The following is an 18,879-nucleotide window of genomic DNA, read 5'->3' as shown; positions in this document are numbered from 1 at the left end:
TGGATGTGAGGAAGAAGTTGTTTGCAGTGAGGGTGGTGAGAGACTGGCACAGGTTGAGAGTGGTGAGACACTGGCACAGGTTGAGGGTGGTGAGGCACTGGCACAGGTTGTCCAGGGAGGTTGTGGAGCACAGAAGCACCCAATGTGATCTTTGATCACATTGGGTGCTTCTGTGCTCCACAACCTCCCTGGAGGTGTTCAGGACCAGGTTGGATGAGGCCTTGAGTGACCTGTTCTAGTGGGAGGTGTCCCTGCCTATGGCAGAGGGTTGGAACTGGTTGAGCTCTGAGCTCCCTTCCAACCTAAACCATTCTATGATACTATACTCCAAATCCAAAACAGTGTGGGGGGGGGGGAAGAAATCAAATCTCATCTGAGGAGACAAATTAAGAATATCCAGCCTGACGAACACATTACCCAGAGGAAGAGGTGGATGCTCTCTGCTCCCATCTACTCACCAGAAAACTGACAAAGCTGGCTCCAAAACTCATTAATGGGCTCTGGTTCCTGTGAAGGAAACAAAAGGCAGTTATTCTCTTTCACTTATCTGTGCATGTTGCTTTTCCTGACTGGAAATGATAGAGCTGGAAATAAATGCTGGGGGATTTGCAGCAATCAGGATCACTCTGCAATGCAAGAGAGAAATCTAAAGTTTGCTGAACTGAAAACCTCATTTTTCAAGTGAAAAAGTCACAGGTTTGATAGGTGGAACACTTGGCTGCACTCAAAGAGTAACAGTCAGTGGCTCTGTGCCTAGGGGGAAGCAAGTGAAGAGTGGTGCTCCTCAGGGTGCCATGCTGGGACCAGTGCTGGTTAACATCCCTGCTGGCAACATGGACAGTGGGATCGAGACACCCTCAGCAGCTCTGCTGCTGGCACCAAGCTGTGTGGTGTGGATGACAGGCTAAAGGGATGGCACCCAGAGGGACCCAGACAGGCTGGAGAGGTGGCCAACAGCAGCCTTACAAAGTTCAACACAGTCACGGGCAAGATCCTGCACCTGGCTCAGGGCAACACCAAGCACAAATCCAGGCTGGGTGGAGAATGGGCAGAGCAATGCTGAGGAGAAGGACTTGGGGATGCTGGCTGAGGAGAAGCTCAACATGAGCCAGCACTGTGCACTGAAGCCCAGAGCCAGCCTGTCCTGGGCTGATCCCCAGCAGTGTGGGCAGCAGGGGCAGGGAGGGGATTCTGCCTCTGCTCTGCTGAGACCAGCTCTGGAGCCCCCAATACAAGGAGCACATGGAACTGATGGAGCAGGCTAAGAGGAGGGACACCAGCACGGTCAGAGAGCTGGAGAAGCACTGCTGTGAAAAGAGAGTTGAGGCTGCTCAGCCTGGGGAAGAGAAGGCTGCAGGGAGACCTCAGAGCAGCCTTCCAGTACCTGAAGGGAGCTACAGTTGAGCTGGGAAGAGACTTCTGACAAAGGCATGGAGTGACAGGACAGGAGGTGATGACTTCCAACTGGAAGAAGCAGGATTTAGCTGAGCCATTAGGAAGCAACTCTTGCCCATGAGGGTGGTGAGGCTGCCAGGGTACGGAGAAGTGCTGACTGCAAGGCTCTACAAAGAGCTCCCACTGGCACTACAGGTACAGCCCCAGTGCTGAGTTATTCTGGACATCAGGAGGAAGTTCTGCACAGTGAGAGTGAGCAAATACTGGCACAGGCTGCCCAGGGACGTGGCTGAGGCCCTGTCCCTGGTGACATTCAAGATCAGATTTGATGTGTCCCTGGGCAGCCTGCTCTAGCTGGAGCTATCCCTGCCGCCTGCAGGGGGGGTGGATAAGATGCCCTCCGAGGGCTCCTTTCCTCCTGAGGCAATCCGTGACCCTGCCCCTCCATCTCTGTGTGAGATCAATGTCACCTGCCACAGTTTCACACTCATTTGTGCAGCAGACAAGCAGCCTGGCTCCTGCCCTTGGCTGGCCAGCAAGCACAGCTGCCAGCGTGCATCCCTGCTCTGTGCCCCTTCCAACCCAAACCACTCTGCCACCCTATCAGCCAGCCACATGAGTTCTGCTGCCTGCAGCTGGCACCTGCGGCAGGGGCTCTTGCTGCAGAGGGTCCATGGCTGTCTCAACATCTACTTTTCAGCTCCTGAGGTGTGTGGGACCCACTCAGCAGCACAGTCACACTGCACAGCACACCATGACCTTCAGCACACGTTTCAAGGGCACACCTACTGCATTACCAGCACCCAGCAGAGCCGAATGTGCAGCAGAGAGCAGCACAAGCAGTGTGGACGTTCATGGCCTCATGTGCCAAGCTGCACTCGCATCACACCTCTGAGGAAGCTCAGAAATAACACAACTGCTTCAGTTTGGAGCTTCCTTAGATCTCCATATGCAGAAAGAAGGCAGTCTGGGGTGGGGTGAGCAGGCAGGCAGCTCTAGATGATCATTTTTTCATATTGAAGGCCAAGCAGAACATGAAACTGTTCAAGAAAGACTGAGTGCTGTGAATTTACCCTGATAATCAACCTCAGGAGACACAGGCTCACAGGATGCTAGGGGCTGGTAGGGACCTCCAGAGAACATCAAGTCCAACCCCCTGCCACAGCAGGGCCAGAGAACCTAGAGCAGGTCACACAGGAACACAACCAGATGGGTCTTGAAAGGGTCCAGAGAACATCAAGTCCAATCCCCTACCACAGCAGGGCCAGAGAACCTAGTGCAGGTCACACAGGAACACATCCGGATGGGTCCTGAAAGGCTCCAGAGAAGGAGACTCCACAGTCTCTCTGGCAGCCTGTGGCAGGGCTCTGGGACCCTTACATTAAGGAAGTTCTTCCTCATGTTGAGCTGCAGCTCCCCATGCTGTAGTTTCCATCCACTGCCTCTTGTCCTATCCGAGGGCACAAGGGAGCAGAGTTTGTCCCTTCCCTCTCGACCCCCAGCCCTCAGATACTTACAAACATTGGTTAGATCCCCTCTAAGTCTTCTCTTCACCCCAGGTCCCTCAGCCTCTCCTCACAGGGCAGTGCTCCAGCCCCTAGCATCCTCATAGTCCTCCACTGGACTCTTTCAAGCAGGTCCCTGTCCCTCTTGACCCATTACCTAACTCTTCCAGGGCCATTCCTGCACCATACCCTTGAGCACCACATCTAGATGGTTTTAAATGCATCCATGGATGGGGATTCAGCCAATTCCTGGGCAGCCTGTTCCAGTCTTTGATAAGCCTTTTGGTACACAAGTTCTTCCTCACATCCAACCTAACCCTCCCCTCCCCTGGCTGAAGCTGATGCTGTTTGTTATAGTCACATCAGCTGTGGGTTTTGAAGAGTCCCTAGTTTGGTTCAGGAAATCCAATAAACATTCCCTATGGCAAAGGAACATCTTGGGAATTTGCCTTTTTCAACCCCTTGCTAGAAAGAAGTTATTGAGTCCAGTGGGGATTTTGCAGATTCAAGTCTCTGAGTACAACCAAGAGACACGACCTAAGAAACAGTTAACTGGGCTGGCACTTGTCAGTCACTTAGAACACCCTTCTGGAACACTGAGCTACACAGAATCACAGCAGAGGGCTGGAAGGGACCTCTGGAGATCACCCAGTCCAACCCCCTGCTAGAACAAGGTCACCCACAGCAGCTTGCCCATGATCACAATGGCTGGGGGGTGCTGGAACCTCTCCAGGGAAGGAGACTCCACAACCTCTCTGGGCAGCCTGCTCCAGGGCTCCAGCACCCTCACAGCTAAGTTCTTCCTTGTATTCAGGTGGTACCTCCTGAGTTCCAGTTTGTGCCCATTACCCTCTGCTCTGTCATTGGGCACCACTGACAAGAGCCTGAGCCCATCCTGCCCCAAACCCCTTAGCTCTTACTGAGCACTGACCAGATCCCCTCTGGGGCTGCTCTTCTCCAGGCTCAACAGCCTCAGGGCTCTCAGCCTGTCCTTCTCACACAGATGCTCCAGGCCCTTCAGCATCCTTGCAGCCTGGGCTGGACCCTCTCTGGTATATCCCTGACCTTCTTAAACTGGGGAGCCCAGAACTGGACCTGGGACTCCAGATATCGCCTCCTCAGGGCAGTGTAGAGGGAAAGGAGAACCTCCCTTAGTCTGCTGGCCACTATCTTAAGGCAGCCCAGGAAAGCACTGGCCCTCTTGGCCACAAAAAGCACATTGCTGGCTCACAGGCACCTTGCTGCCCACCAGGACTGCCAAGTTCTTCACAGAGCTCCCTCCCACAGGCGCTCCATCCCCACTGGAAATGTTACTGCACTGCCACCCATGGACACAAAGAAATGGTTCTACAGGAGTGCTTCAGCTGGGAGCAGCTGAGCACCTCTCAAACAGCCACCTGGAAACTCACCAAGCACTACATCCCACTACAACTGCACACCACGAGCAAGGCTTTGAGGGGGGTGTTTAATCCCTCTGAAACAGGCTCAAGCAACTCCAACTCAGCAACGTAACCCAGGAAGGGGCTCTTGACAAGGGCTGGGAGTGACAGGATGAGAGGCAGTGGACTTGAGCTGGCAGAGGGGAGATTGAGGCTGGAGATGAAGAAGAAATTCTTTGCAGTGAGGGTGGTGAGACACTGGCACAGGCTGCCCAGGGAAGCTGTGGCTGTCTCCTCCCTAGAGGTGTTCAAGGCCAGGCTGGATGAGGCCTTGAGCAAGCTGTGCTGGTGGGAGGTGTCCCTGCCCATGGCAGAGGGCTAGAAAGAGATGAGCTTTGAGGTTCTTTCCAACCCAAACCACCCCAGCACTCCGTAACACCTTCACATATCTATGTGCACACATTAAGAGGTTATTCAAGTCCTGAAGGGGAAAGAAAACCAAATGTCCTACCACAGCAAGCCCTTGTCAAGCCCCCCCCAGATCTCCTGGGGCTCCTTCAGGCACAGAAAGGCTGCTCTAAGGTCTCCCTGGTGCCTTCTCCTCTCCAGGCTGAACAGCCCCAGCTCTGCCAGCCTGTTCCCATGGGGAGGTTCTCCAGCCCTCCGAGCACCTCCATGGCCCTCCCTCACAGTTCCATCACGTTGCAGATCAATCCTTTCCCATCTTCTTGCACCCAGCCTATAAAAAGCTCTGCCATTGCAGCACAGATGGGCTGCAGCACGCAAGGACCCTGAAGCTTCAAACCATGGTGCTTGGAGCTACACTGCCTGGGAGCTGCTGCTGGGGAGAGCAGGGAGCCTGGCAAGCAGGACTGGTTAACTTCATGGCAGGAGCTCCTCACACAGAGCTGCTGCCAGTACTGAACACAGCAAAGCTTCTACCACAGCTTTGTACAACCAATGACCTAATTGCTCTCATTAAAATACTCCAGTTAGCCTCAAACCAGCACACTGGGGACAGCTCTTTGCAGCATCATTTGTCTAGGTAATTCCAGCAGCAGAAATCCATTTTAAACAGTGGCACTCATAGAATCAAGCAGGTTGGAAGAGAGCTCCAAGCTCACCCAACCCAACCTAGCACCCAGCCCTGCCCAACCAACCAGACCATGGCACTAAGTGCCCCAGCCAGGCTTGGCTTCAACACCTCCAGCCACAGCCACTCCACCACCTCCCTGGGCAGCCCATTCCAATGCCAATCACTCTCTCTGACAACAACTTCCTAACAACATCCAGCCTCAACCTGCCCTGCCACAGCTTCAGGCTGTGTCCCCTTCTTCTGTTGCTGGCTGCCTGACAGCAGAGCCCTATCCCACCTGGCTACAGCCTCCCCGCAGGCAGCAATGAGCTCTGCCCTGAGCCTCCTCTGCTGCAGGCTGCACCCCCCCAGCTCCCTCAGCCTCTCCTCACAGGGCTGTGCTCCAGGCCCCTCCCCAGCCTTGCTGCCCTTCTCCAAACACCTTCCATTACCTCAACATCTCTCTTGAATTGAGGAGCCCAGAACTGGACACAGCACTCAAGGGGTGTCCTGAGCAGTGCTGAGCACAGGGGCAGAAGAACCTCCCTTGTCCTGCTGCCCACACTGCTCCTGAGCCAGCCCAGGATGCTATTGGCTCTCTTGGCCACCTGGACACACTGCTGCCTCCTCTTCAGCACCTCTCTGCCAGCACCCCCAGGGCCCTCTCTTCCTGGCTGCTCTCAGCCACTCTGTCTCTTGCCTCTGCAGCCACTGCCAGGATAGTATTTCACTTCCACACACAGCAGCTTCCAAAGCTCCTGCAGCCTAGCCCAGGTTTATATTTACATCAGGTAATTAATCCACCAACATTTCCTCCCTGGCTCTGCGAGGCACTGCAGCCAGCAAACACACTCCACTAACAATTCCACTCAGCATGCTGAGAGTGATGCTCAAGTTGAAGCAAACCAAATTATTTTCCTCCAAATGGGGAGAGTAAAACCTAATGAAAAATTAAGAACTCAAGAAAGTTGAGATAAATATAGAAGCAGCTACTGAATGTTTTAAAAGCAAGCAGAAACGTGTAGAACCTGTAGAGAATCATAGACTGGCTTGGGTTGGAGGGGACTTCAAGATCATTTAGTTCCAACCCACTGCCATGGGCAGGGACACCTCCCACTAGAGCAAGTAGCTCAAGGCAACCCTTGTGAAGGTGATTTTATGATTTTAGAAGTCATGGACAGGAATTTACTGCCACAACACAGAAATCCTTTGGCCATTATTCCATCAGAGAGCATTCAAGAACAGGTAAAAGTGATGTATGAGACCACAAACATCAGACCAGATCTTCATGGAAGCACAGAATTGTTCTGGTTGGGGAAGACCTTTCAGAGCATTGAGTCCAACCATGCCCTAACTCTGCCAAGGCTGGGGCTAAGCCATGGCCCTCAGCACCACAGCTCTGCCTCTCTGAAACACCTCCAGGGATGGGCATTCAACCACCTCCCCGGGCAGCCTGTGCCAGCAGCCCAGAGCCCTTTCAGTTAAGAAGTCTCTTCTAACGTCCAACCTAAACACAGTTACAGCAGAGCAACTGATCTGTGCTGTCCAAGTGCACACTCCTAGAATCACAGGATCATTAGGATTGGGAAAGACTTCCAAGCCCATCCAAGCCCAATCCAGGAAGAAAAGGACCTCGGGGTACTGACAGATAGTAGGTTGAAGATGAGCCAGCAGTGTGCCCAGGTGGCCAAGAGAGCCAATGGCATCCTGGCCTGCAACAGGAACAGTGTGGCCAGTGGTACAAGGGAGGTTCTTCTGCCCCTGTGCTCAGCACTGCTCAGGACACACTCCTTGAGTGCTGTGTCCAGTTCTGGGCCCCTCAATGCAAGAGAGATGTTGAGGTGCTGGAAGGTGTCCAGAGAAGGGCGACAAAGCTGGTGAGGAGCCTGGAACACAAACCCTATGAGGAAAGGTTGAGGGAGCTGGGGGGGTGCAGCCTGCAGCAGAGGAGGCTCAGGGCAGAGCTCATTGCTGTCTACAACTACCTGCAGGGAGGCTGTAGCCAGGTGGGGTTGGGCTCCGCTGCCAGGCAGCCAGCAACAGAACAAGAGGACACAGCCTCAAGCTGTGCCACGGGAGGTCGAGGCTGGATATTAGGAGGAAGCTGTTGGCAGAGAGAGTGATTGGCATTGGAATGGGCTGCCCAGGGAGGTGGTGGAGTCGCCATCCCTGGAGATATTGAAGCCAAGCCTGGATGAGGTACTTAGTGCCATGGTCTGGTGGGCTGGGCAGGGCTGGGTGCTAGGTTGGGCTAGATGATCTCTGAGGTCTCTTCCAACCTGGTTGATTCTATGATTCTACCTAACACCTCCATGACCATTAGATTATGTCCCAGAGTGCCACAACTACTCATTTCTTGAATACCTCCAGGGATGGGGACTCCACCACCTCCCTGGGCAGCCTGTTCCAATGCTTAATCATTCTTTCAATGAACAATTTTTGGACCACTCCTGAAGCAAAGAAATTCTTCCCAATATCCATCCTAAACTTCCCTTGGTGCAGCTTGAGGCCATTTTGCTCTTGTTCTGTCATGAGTTACTTGGAGCAGAGACCAACACCAGCCTCACTCTGACCTGCTTTCAGGTAGCTGCAGAGGGCAATGAGGTCTCCTCAGCCTCCTCTTCCTCAGGCTAAACAATCCCAGCTCCTCAATCTCCCCTCACCAGATCTGCTCTCCCAACCCCCCACCAGCTTCCCTGCCCTTTGCAAAAGCTTTTTCCACCACAGCTTCACCAACCTGACTGAAACTACTTCTGAGGACAAACTGCTGCAGCTTATCTAGCACCAGGTAAGCTCTCAGCACCCCAAGCTGCTGCATTTGCTCTGCATGCCAAACGCATCTCTCAGCCTCACTCCATCATCCTTACTATTGCTTTGGGCCCAGTCCTGTTCAATATCTTTATTGATAATCTGGACCAGGGGATTGAGTCCAGTATCAGCGAGTTTGCAGTTGACACCAAGCCAGGAGCAGCTGTGGAGCTGTTGGAAGGTAGGAGAGCCCTGCAGAGGGACCTGGACAGGCTGGACGGGTGGGCAGAGGCCAAGGGGATGAGACTGAACAAGGCCAAGGGCAGGGTTCTGCACTTTGGCCACAACAACCCCAAGCAGCACTACAGGCTGGGGCCAGAGTGGCTGAGAGAAGCCAGGCAGAGATGGCCCTGGGGGTGCTGGCAGAGGAGTTGAAGAGGAGGCACCAGTGTGCCCAGGTGGCCAAGAGAGCCAATGGCATCCTGGGCTGGCTCAGGAGCAGTGTGGGCAGCAGGACAAGGGAGGTTCTTCTGCCCCTGTGCTCAGCACTGCTCAGGCCACCCCTTGAGTGCTGTGTCCAGTTCTGGGCTCCTCCATTCAAGAGAGATGTTGAGGTGCTGGAAGGTGCCCAGCGAAGGGCAGCAAGGCTGGGGAGGGGCCTGGAGCAGAGCCCTGTGAGGAGAGGCTGAGGGAGCTGGGGGTGTGCAGCCTGCAGCAGAGGAGGCTCAGGGCAGAGATCATTGCTGTCTGCAACTATCTGAAGGGACACTGTAACCAGGTGGGGTTGGGCTCTGCTGCCAGGCAGACAGCAACAGAACAAGGGGACACAGCCTCAAGGTGTGCCGGGGTAGGTCTAGGCTGGATTTTAGGAGGAGGCTCAGGGCAGAGCTCATTGCTGTCTACAACTACCTGCAGGGAGGCTGTAGCCAGGTTGGAGATTTTCTTCAGCCCACTTCTCCAGCCTGTCCAGGTCCCTTTGGATGGGACCTTACCTAAGGTGCACACTGCTGCTAAAGATTCCTTCTCCCACACAACTCTTTCTATCCCACATCTAGCAGCTGCTCAGCTGCCCGTCACTGGGACAAACAAGAGCCCACAAGGTCACTAGCAGGGCGCTCATGACTTCTTCTCACACTGCCAATCAAGATGCCACCATCCTTCTCCCAGCTGACTGTCAGTTCCCACCCAGCTGTCCTTATCTTTCCAGAAGCTACCAAAATATCTCCTAAATCACTTGGTTTTTGTTCTGAAAACTTGCTGAGCTCCACAAACAAGAGTTCTGACACAGTTAAACTGCTCAGACACGGGCCACAATCTACCTGCTGATCAGTGCTGCCAATGTCACCTTGTCTCAGCCTCTATTTGGGTCAAAAGTCTTGGGAGCCACAAGCACCATTTAAAATGGACAATCCAGGTTCAAAGACCTACCCACAGTGGCCTTTCTCCTCTGCCATGACCCACACTGGAGCATCACAACATGAAGCACTGCAGCTTTTACAGCAACACTTCACAGACTGCGCTGGGCTGGGAGGGACCCTCAGAGGGCATCCTGTGAGACCCCCCCTGCACTCAGCAGGGACACCCCCAGCTAAAGCAGGCTGTGACACATAAGTCTGACCTTGAACGTCTCCAAGGATGGGGCCTCAACCACACCTCTGGGCAGCCTGAGCCAGTGTCTCACTACCCTCACTGTGCAGAGCTCCCTCCTGATGTCCACCCTGAAGCTCCCCTGCTCCAGTTCCAAACCACTGCCCCTCATCCTATCACCAGAAGACCTTTTCAACAGTCCCTCTCCAGCCTTCCTGTAGGCCCCCTTCAGACACTGAAATGTAGTCTAGGGTTTTCCCAGTGTCTTCTCTTCTCCAGGCTGCACAGCCCCAACTCTCCCAGCCTGTCCCCACAGAGGAGCTTCCCCAGCTCTCTGAGCATCTTTGTGGCCTCCTCTGGTCAGGCCACACCTTGAGTGCTGTGTCCAGTTCTGAGCTCCTCAATTCAAGAGAGATGTTGAGGTAATGGAAGGTGCCCAGAGCAGGGCAGCAAGGCTGGGGAGGGGCCTGGAGCACAGCCCTGTGAGGAGAGGTTGAGGGAGCTGGGGGTGTGCAGCCTGCAGCAGAGAAGGCTCAGGGCAGAGCTCATTGCTGTCTGCAGCTGCCTGCAGGGAGGCTGTAGCAGGTGGGGTTGGCCTCTGCTGCCAGGCAGCCAGCAACAGAACAAGGGGACACAGCCTGAAGCTGTGCCAGGGCAGGTTGAGACTGGATGTTAGGAGGAAGTTGTTGTCAGAGAGAGTGATTGGCACTGGAATGGGCTGCCCAGGGAGGTGGTGGAGTCGCCGTGGCTGGAGGTGTTGCAGCCAATCCTGGCTGGGGCACTTAGTGCCATGGTCTGGTTGGTTGGGCAGGGCTGGGTGCTAGGTTGGGCTGGGTGAGCTTGGAGCTCTTTTCCAACCTGCTTGATTCTATGATTCTATGAAATGTTTCCCTGGTAGGAGACAGAAGATTGTTGGACTCTCATGAGCTAACATCCCTGACTTTATGCATTATGCTGTGAGTCAACATGCAGCTAAAAAGCTTATGATTTTATCTGATGCTGTCTTCTCTCCTCTTAGCCAGAGGAAGCTTTAAAACCAGGCTCTGACTGGCAAATGCTCTCACTAAGTGAAGAACCTGAACACTCCAAGTGCAGCTTTCCTGCTAGTGCTCACCAAACGATGCCATGCCAGGGCTCCATCTCCGTGTCTGTGTCCTTGCTTAACCTCCAGTGCCTGGTGCAGCTTTTGCAGGTACTCAGTTTGAAGTGGTGGGAGCAGGGATGGTGTCAGCATTGTCTGAGCTGATAGCAAGGCTGATACCTGGCAGGTTTCAAGCGGGAGCTGGCACCGTGGGGCCCTGACACAGCTACAAGCACTAAGGGCAGCACTGCTGCCTGCTGCACGTTTATGAAGCCATTACGCCCACTGGGATCTGACTCATGTTCAGAAGATTGTCAGCACCAGCAGGAACAGGACCTGGACTTCTGAAACAGAGAACTCACACCTGCAGATGTAGATGCTCCTTGCAGGTGACTCTTCAAACCCCAGGATTTTCCTCAAGTCTAATTTAGAGCAAAAGAAGTCACAAGCTGCACCTGACAGATCATGAAGTGCTTCAGTGAGAGCCACACCCCACAGACAGCCACTCTGACCTGACTTCTCCAGGTTCTAGATGGATGCCCTTAAACACCAAAGGACAAAATACTACTCACCCATGTCATAGAATGGTTGGGGTTGAAAGGGACCTTCAAAAGTCATCCAGTCCAACATCTGTGCAGTCAGCAGAGTCATCCTCCAACTAGATCCAGGTTGCCCAGAGCCCTGTGCAGCTTGATGTGGCGTATCTCCAAGGATGGGACCTCAACCACCTCCCTGGGCAACCTGTTGCAGTGTTCCACCACTCTCATGGTATAGAACTTCTTCTTAATGTCTCCACTCCTCTCATTTCAAACCACTGTCCCTCATCCTATCACTGCAGGCATTTGCAACCAGTCTCTCTGCATCCTTTTCCTACTGGCAGGTCACCCTTAGGTGTCCCCAGAACCTTCTCTTCTCCAGGCTGAACACCCCCAGCTCCCTCAGCCTGTCCTCATAGCAGAGCTGCTCCAATCCCCTGATCATTTTCATGGCCCTCCTCTATCAGGTCCAGGTCCTTCTTGTGTTGAGGGCACCAGAGCTGCTCTACCACCCAGAACATCACAGTGCCCACAGTGCCACCACTCTTCAAAGGCAGGACTTGGCTGCTGTGCTTATACACAGCTGCACTTCCTACCCTGCTTTCCCTGGCACCTTGCAAATACAACCCATCTGAGGCTCACCAGGCAGTTTTATGGAAGATGGAAAACTGCAGACCAGTAAAACAGATCCTGCCTGCTTTGGAATGGCAGCTGGCCTTGGACCTGCCAAGGCTGCCTACTGTCCCATACAGATGGCAGCATGGGCTTGATTTTTCACAAGGTCCTTCAGGTGGCAAACAAAGAACAACAAATCAGTAAATAGCTTCTAAGATACCTTCTTAACTAGTTCCAGTGATGCAGCTAAAGAAGCAGAAGTTTTGCTGAGCAACTGAATTTCAAAATAGTTTTCTAGGTTTTTAAAGAGTTTCCATGGGAAAACAACCCAAATATTTCCATTTCTCCCTTCTAGGATTCATCTGATAAATGTTAAGCTTCTAAAACCACCTGCATAGAATTAACACCACCTGGAAGGAAGGTCAGCCAAAACACAGACAGCACAGCCCTGCACCAAGTTAAAGCTGCTCTTCAACAGGCATCTTTGAGCTCTTGTGCTGCAAGTTACAGCTATCTCCACTGAAGTACAGAGGGCTCCCAAAAGCTGCCCATTTGGTTCACCAGTCCCATTTAGGAGGAGTTCTATTGCCTAATTTCAAGCATACAGGCTAAGGAGCAACTCTGCAGAGAAGGGCTTTGAGGTGCTGGTGGGGGAGAAGCAGGACAGGTGTCAACAATGGCCACTGGCAGCCCAGAAGGGCAATGGCAGCCTGGGCTGCGCCAGAAGTGTGGCCAGAGATGGAGAGAGGACATCCTGCCCCTCTGCTCTGCTGAGGCCTCACCTGCAGTGCTGTGTCCAGCTCTAGGATGCCCAACACAAGAAAGACATGGACCTGATGGAGAGGGTCCAGAGGAAGCCACAAAGACAATCAGAGGGCTGGAGAACCTCTGCTACAGGGACAGGATAGAGAGTTGGGGCTGTTCATCCTGGAGAAGAGAAGGCTCCAGGGAGACCTTAGAGCTGCATTTCATTATCTGAAGTGGACCTACAAGAAGGCTGGGGAGGGACTGTTTAGAAGGGCCTGTGGTGACAGGGCAGATGGGCAAGGGTTTGAAACTGAAGCAGGGGAGATGTAGATTGGACATGAGGAGGGAACTCTTCACAGTGAGGCTGGTGAGACACTGGAACAGGCTGCCCAGAGAGGTGTTTGAAGGAGCTGGGACTGTTTAGCCTGGAGAAGAGGAGGCTCAGGGGAGACCTTATTGCTGTCTACAACTACCTGAAGGGTGGTTGTGGCCAGGGGGAGGTTGCTCTCTTCTCTCAGGTGGCCAGCACCAGAACAAGAGGACACAGCCTCAAGCTACACCAGGGGAGATTTAGGCTGGAGGTGAGGAGAAAGCTCTTCCCTGAGAGAGTCATTGGACACTGGAATGGGCTGCCCGGGGAGGTGGTGGAGTCGCCGTCCCTGGAGCTGTTCAAGGCAGGACTGGACGTGGCACTTGGTGCCATGGTCTGGCCTTGAGCTCTGTGGTAAAGGGTCAGACTTGATGATCTGTGAGGTCTCTTCCAACCTTGGTGATGCTGTGATACAGTGAAGATCAGCCTTAATGTGGTCCTGGTCAGCCTGCTCTAGGTGGAGACAAGATGCCCTTCGAGGGTCCTTCCAACCCAACCCAAGCTGTGACCAGAGCAGCACAAATATACTCATTTAAGAAAGAGAAAATGGCACTGAAGTGCTTGTCAGAAGAATGCATGCCAGAAAAAGACAGAACCACCAGCCACTGGGGAAAAAAGGTGAAGCCCCCTGCCTGTTGTCTCCAAACTCCAAAGGCACCCAAGCTGAGCACCCCCCTGCTGTCCCTTCCACATTTACTGTGCTGCAGCTAATCTGCAGCTCAACACAAGTCCATCAGCTCGCAGCAAGAGCAGCTCTGCTGCGAATTTTGGCATGAGGCAAACAGGGATAAAGATTCTCAGGGTAATTTAAGGCTTAAGACAGCCATTCTCAATTTCCAAATCACCATCCTACTTAATCTAGGGAAGAGATTCTTATTTATTCCTTTGCAGGTAGCATTTAAAGGCCAAGATTAAATACTGGGCTGAGCCTCAAGGTGCTTCTTGATAAAAAGCCCACAGCTGGGAGGGGAAGACACACAGCTAAGCTTCTGCATTGAAAAACTCCTTCAGCAATCAATCTTCTAGATGACCAGGAGAACTATTTGAAAGAGGTCATTATTCATCCTTACAGGGAAGGATTGGGCTGCACTGAGTACACAGGAATGTTAACAATTTTACTCCCTAGCACCACGCTGCAACCTAAGAAGCATCTCACATTTAGAATCCTGGGCTGCAGCAGCAGAAGTGTGGCCAGCAGGGCCAGGGAGGGGATTCTCCCCTCTACTCCACTATGCTGAGACCTCACCTGGAGTACAGCATCCAGCTCTGGAGCCCCCATTACAAGAGGGATGTGGAGATGCTGGAGAGTGTCCAGAGCAGGGCCAGGAGGATGCTCAGAGGCTGCAGCAGCTCTGCTGTGAGCACAGACTGAAAGAGTTGGGGCTGTGCAGGCTGGAGCAGAGGAGGCTCCCAGGTGACCTTCTTGTGGCCTTCCAGGATCTGAAGGGGACTACAAAAGAGCTGGGGAGGGACTTTTGAGGCTGCCAGGGAGTGCCAGGACTGGGGGGAATGGAGCAAAGCTGGAGGTGGGGAGAGTCAAGAGAAAATTCTTCATCATGAGAGTGGTGAGAGGCTGGAATGGGTTGCCCAGGGAGGTGGCTGAGGCCCCGTCCCTGGAGGTGTTTGAGGCCAGGCTGGCTGAGGCTGTGTGCAGCCTGCTCTAGGGTAGGGTGTCCCTGGGCATGGCAGGGGGGTTGGAACTGGCTGATCCTTGTGGTCACTTCCAACCCTGACTGATTCTGTGATTCTATGGATTCCAACACTGATTCAAGTCACTCCATCGAGAGAAAGCAATGGCACAATACAGGTGGAGAAGCTACCCGAGCAAGTGTTGCTTCACTGGCACCACAAAAACAACACAACATCAAACCAACCAACCCAGCAGGCTCCTCAGGAACCTGGAGCAACTGACAGCATCAGAAGACTCCAGCAGTAAGCACCTTCAGGTGAATGTGAGCTGCACCTTATGTATGTGAGGGATGCAGACTCAGGACCTTGTCTCCTATTATGTTCCACTTCATTCTACTCAAGAGTATTACTGTAACACAGCAGTGTACACTCGAGACAGTGACATCCAATCACAGAGTGGTCTGGGTTGGAAGGGATCTTAAATATCATCTTGTTGTTACCCCCTGCCATGGGCAGAGAGACCTCCCATTAGAGCAGGTTGCTCAAAGCCTCATCCAACCTGGCTCTGAACACCTGCAGGGAAGGGGCATCCACAACCTCCCTGGGCAACCTGTGCCAGTGTCTCACCACCTTCACTCTAAAGAATTTCTTCCTCACTTCCAGTCCAAAGCCATTGTCCCATCACTCCCAGCCCTTGTCAAATGTCTCTCCCCAGCTCTCCCGTAGCCCTCTTAAGGTACTAGAAGGCTGCTCTAAGGTCCCCCTGCAGTCTCCTCTTCTCCAGGCTGAACAGCCCCAGCTCTCCCAGACTGTTCCCATAGTGGAGGTGCTCCCTCCTTCTAATCATCTTCTGGGCCCACCTCAACAGTTCCATGTTCTTGTCCTGGGGGGCACAGAACTGGAAGCAGCGCTCCAGGTGAGGGCTGAGCAGAGCAGAGGGGCAGAATCCCCTCCCTGTGCTGCTGCTCTCCCTGCTCTGGCTGCAGCCAGCACACAACTGGCTCTGGGCTGCCAGTGACTTGAGCTGGCTGCTGGGCACTTTGGCACCAGCTGACACCCCCAAGGCTAAGCACAAGTTTAAACATGTTGAACATCAGGCTGTGGCAGGTACAACTTTGCTGTTATTCCATTAGTCTCAAGGGGAACTTTCTTAATTTGTCTCACTCTCCCCAGTCTACCTCCAAACGTCCTTTCGGTAAATAAGATCTAAGGACATAAATACTACACCTTCATCACTGTGAAGGGCCACTTTAAGTCCAAGCCCTTTTTAATCACACAGACAACAGCAGTACAGTGCCATTAATTATTCAGAACCTATGCAGGATTACAGCAGATGGAGCTGGGCTGGCAGACAGCAGTCCTCAGGGAAAAAGCAAGGGCAGGTATGGGCGATCCTTTCTTGTGCTCCGAGCCCGCCTGGCACAGCTGCGTGAATGCCATTTCCCCCCACGACTGCTTAACGCACAAACCTACCAACCATCTCCGTGCGGGGACTGGGAACGCTGGAGCCTGCAGCCTGCGGATAACCACAGCGGCGCTCCGGAACCCGCTGCGGGCAGCCGTGTGAAGGCAGAAGCAGCTCACAGAGGAGCACCAGAGCGGATCCCCGGACGCACGCTGCGTGTTTGCCTGTTCCTGTCAGCCAAACACGGCCACCGCTACCGAGCGTGCCCGTTCCTGTCAGCCAAACACGGCCACCGCTACCGAGCGTGCCCGTTCCTGTCAGCCAAACACGGCCACCGCTACCGAGCGTGCCCGTTCCTGTCAGCCAAACACGGCCACCGCTACCGAGGGCTGCCCGTTCCTGTCAGCCAAACACGGCCACGGCTACCGAGCGTGCCCGTTCCTGTCAGCCAAACACGGCCACCGCTACCGAGCGTGCCCGTTCCTGTCAGCCAAACACGGCCACCGCTACCGAGCGTGCCCGTTCCTGTCAGCCAAACACGGCCACCGCTACCGAGCGTGCCCGTTCCTGTCAGCCAAACACGGCCACCGCTACCGAGCGTGCCCGTTCCTGTCAGCCAAACACGGCCAGCGCTGCCCGTTCCTGTCAGCCAAACACGGCCACCGCTACCGAGGGTGCCCGTTCCTGTCAGCCAAACACGGCCACCGCTACCGAGGGTGCCCGTTCCTGTCAGCCAAACACGGCCACCGCTACCGAGGGTGCCCGTTCCTGTCAGCCAAACACGGCCACCGCTACCGAGTGCTGCCCGTTCCTGTCAGCCAAACACGGCCACCGCTACCGAGGGTGCCCGTTCCTGTCAGCCAAACACGGCCACCGCTACCGAGGGTGCCCGTTCCTGTCAGCCAAACACGGCCACCGCTACCGAGGGTGCCCGTTCCTGTCAGCCAAACACGGCCACCGCTACCGAGGGCTGCCCATCCCTTGCCCACCCCCTTCAGCAAGCCGCCTGGCGCCTGCCACAGCGGCCCCGACCTCACCGCGACAGGCGCCTGCCACAGCGGCCCCGACCCACCGCGACAGGGTGGGTCTGTTGCTGCCACCAACTCACCCCAGACCCTGCACCGCCGCGAAGCGCATCCGCAGCCCCTCACCCAGGCCCCACAAGGCCACTCGCCCCTGTCCCTTCCCCGCGGCAGCGTTCGCGGAGGCGGCAACCATGGGCGCCAATGCCTCCTCGCTCCGCGGGGCTGGGCAAGGCGAAGCTGGTGGCGCCAAGCCCCCTGCCCAGAGCTGAGGGCCCTGCGCGCCCCGCGGCCCCTCCAGCCGGGGGGGGGGAGCGGCAGCCGTCGCCACCCGGAGGGCAGAGCGGGGCCGGCGCGGCCGCGCAGGGGGGTGATGGGGCACAGGTGCGCGGAGGCCGAGCCGCCGCCGGGGGTCCGCCCGCGGCCGCGCCGGGGGAAGGCGCCCGAGGTTACCTGTATTTCTTGAAGAGCTGGTCCGACTCGCGGAAGCCGTTGTTCAGCAGCATGTTAATGCCGGCCAGCGCCAGCTCCGCGTCCTCGATGGGCAGCGGCGCTTCCCCGTCCTCCCGCCGCGGCGGCGGCTGCTGCGAACCAGCCATGACGACAGGAGGCAGCAGGACCCAAACGACTCTTCGCTACCTACTCAGCTACCTACCCGCCCGCCGCCGCCGCCGCTCACCCAGGTGGCTCGGCGCTGCCGCAGCGTGCCGGCAGCCGTGGACCTGGGGGCTCCCGGTGCCCGCGGAAGCCCGAGAGCTGCGCCCGCCGCAGCCGCAGCCGCCCCGCACCGCACGCCCTCGGAAGGCGGCGGGGAGCGCCGGGCCGGGCAGCGCGCAGGCGCCGCGGCAGGGCTGCGCAGGCGCGGGGGGCAGGGCGGCCTGTGCGCAGGGGCCGGGGCGTGGGCAGGGGGCGGCTCTGCTCCGCGTCCGCGCTGGGCTGCGGGGTGCTGGGGCTCGGCAGGGACCTGCGGGGTGCGCCGAGCCCAGGCACCCGCGGGAGCGGAGTCACCCGGAGCAAATGGCCAAGGCGCAGGTCCGGGCGCGTTTGGGCTGCCTCCAGAGATGGACTCGCAGGCGCTCTGGGCAGCCTGCCACCCTCACGTCTGTGCGGAGGCTCCCGTGTGCCAGCCTGTGTCCGCGGCCGCTGGCCGTGGCACTGAGACACGAGAGTCTGGCTCCGTCCCGCCGCTCGCCCCTGTCTGTGCTCTGCCCGGGGACACCATCGCCTCGGCACGGGGGCAGGCAGAGCGAGGCTGGCAGGCAGACACTGATGTTGGAACTGGAGAGAATGTTTGTGTGGAGCTTGCATTGACCCCCTAGATTTTATCCTTTGGTGTGTCCTCCCTCCACATGAGTCTCTCCTTGTTTCAGTAACGGGTGCCGGCTGCCCTCCCAGCACACCTGCTCCGCGGTGCCGGCGCCAGCCCCCCGCCGCCCTGACCCAGACCCTGCACCCTGAGATGGGCTCCCTGCAGCCCTCTCACCCACCCTGCACCCTGAGATGGGCTCCCTGCAGCTCTGACACCAACCCTGCACCCTGAGATGGGCTCCCTGCAGCTCTGACACCGACCCTGCACCCTGAGATGTGCTCCCTGCAGCCCTCTCACCCACCCTGCACCCTGAGGTGGGCTCCCTGCATCCCTGACACCTGCCCTGCACCCTGAGATGGGCTCCCTGCAGCCCTCACACCCACCCTGCACCCTGAGATGGGCTCCCTGCAGCCCTGACCCAGACCCTGCACCCTGAGATGGGCTCCCTGCATCCCTGACACCCACCCTGCACCCTG

The 18,879-nt window shown here is 55.8% G+C and overlaps 1 protein-coding gene across 2 annotated transcripts in view; it reads right to left on the bottom strand.

The window, feature by feature from the left end:
- TTC39C (tetratricopeptide repeat domain 39C) overlaps positions 1-17,854 on the bottom strand; it is a 55,694-nt gene extending 37,840 nt beyond the window's left edge. Inside the window, exons 1-2 of one of the 2 annotated variants that reach the window (XM_064170618.1) lie at positions 17,548-17,854; positions 459-507 (exon numbers count right to left, since the gene is read on the bottom strand). In XM_064170618.1, the coding sequence (XP_064026688.1) occupies positions 459-507; positions 17,548-17,693 (195 nt within the window). In that variant the 5' untranslated portion in view covers positions 17,694-17,854. Of the gene's footprint in view, positions 1-458; positions 508-1,384; positions 1,423-17,547 lie in introns of those variants that run through there. The other variant, XM_064170619.1, reaches the window with a different exon arrangement.
- Positions 17,855-18,879: the final 1,025 nt, after the last annotated feature.

This window comes from Pogoniulus pusillus, chromosome 34 (genome assembly GCF_015220805.1).
Source record: "Pogoniulus pusillus isolate bPogPus1 chromosome 34, bPogPus1.pri, whole genome shotgun sequence".
NCBI lineage: Eukaryota > Metazoa > Chordata > Aves > Piciformes > Lybiidae > Pogoniulus > Pogoniulus pusillus.
The sequence above is the reverse complement of the archived record's forward strand: the minus strand, read 5'-3'. Positions and strand labels throughout refer to the sequence as shown.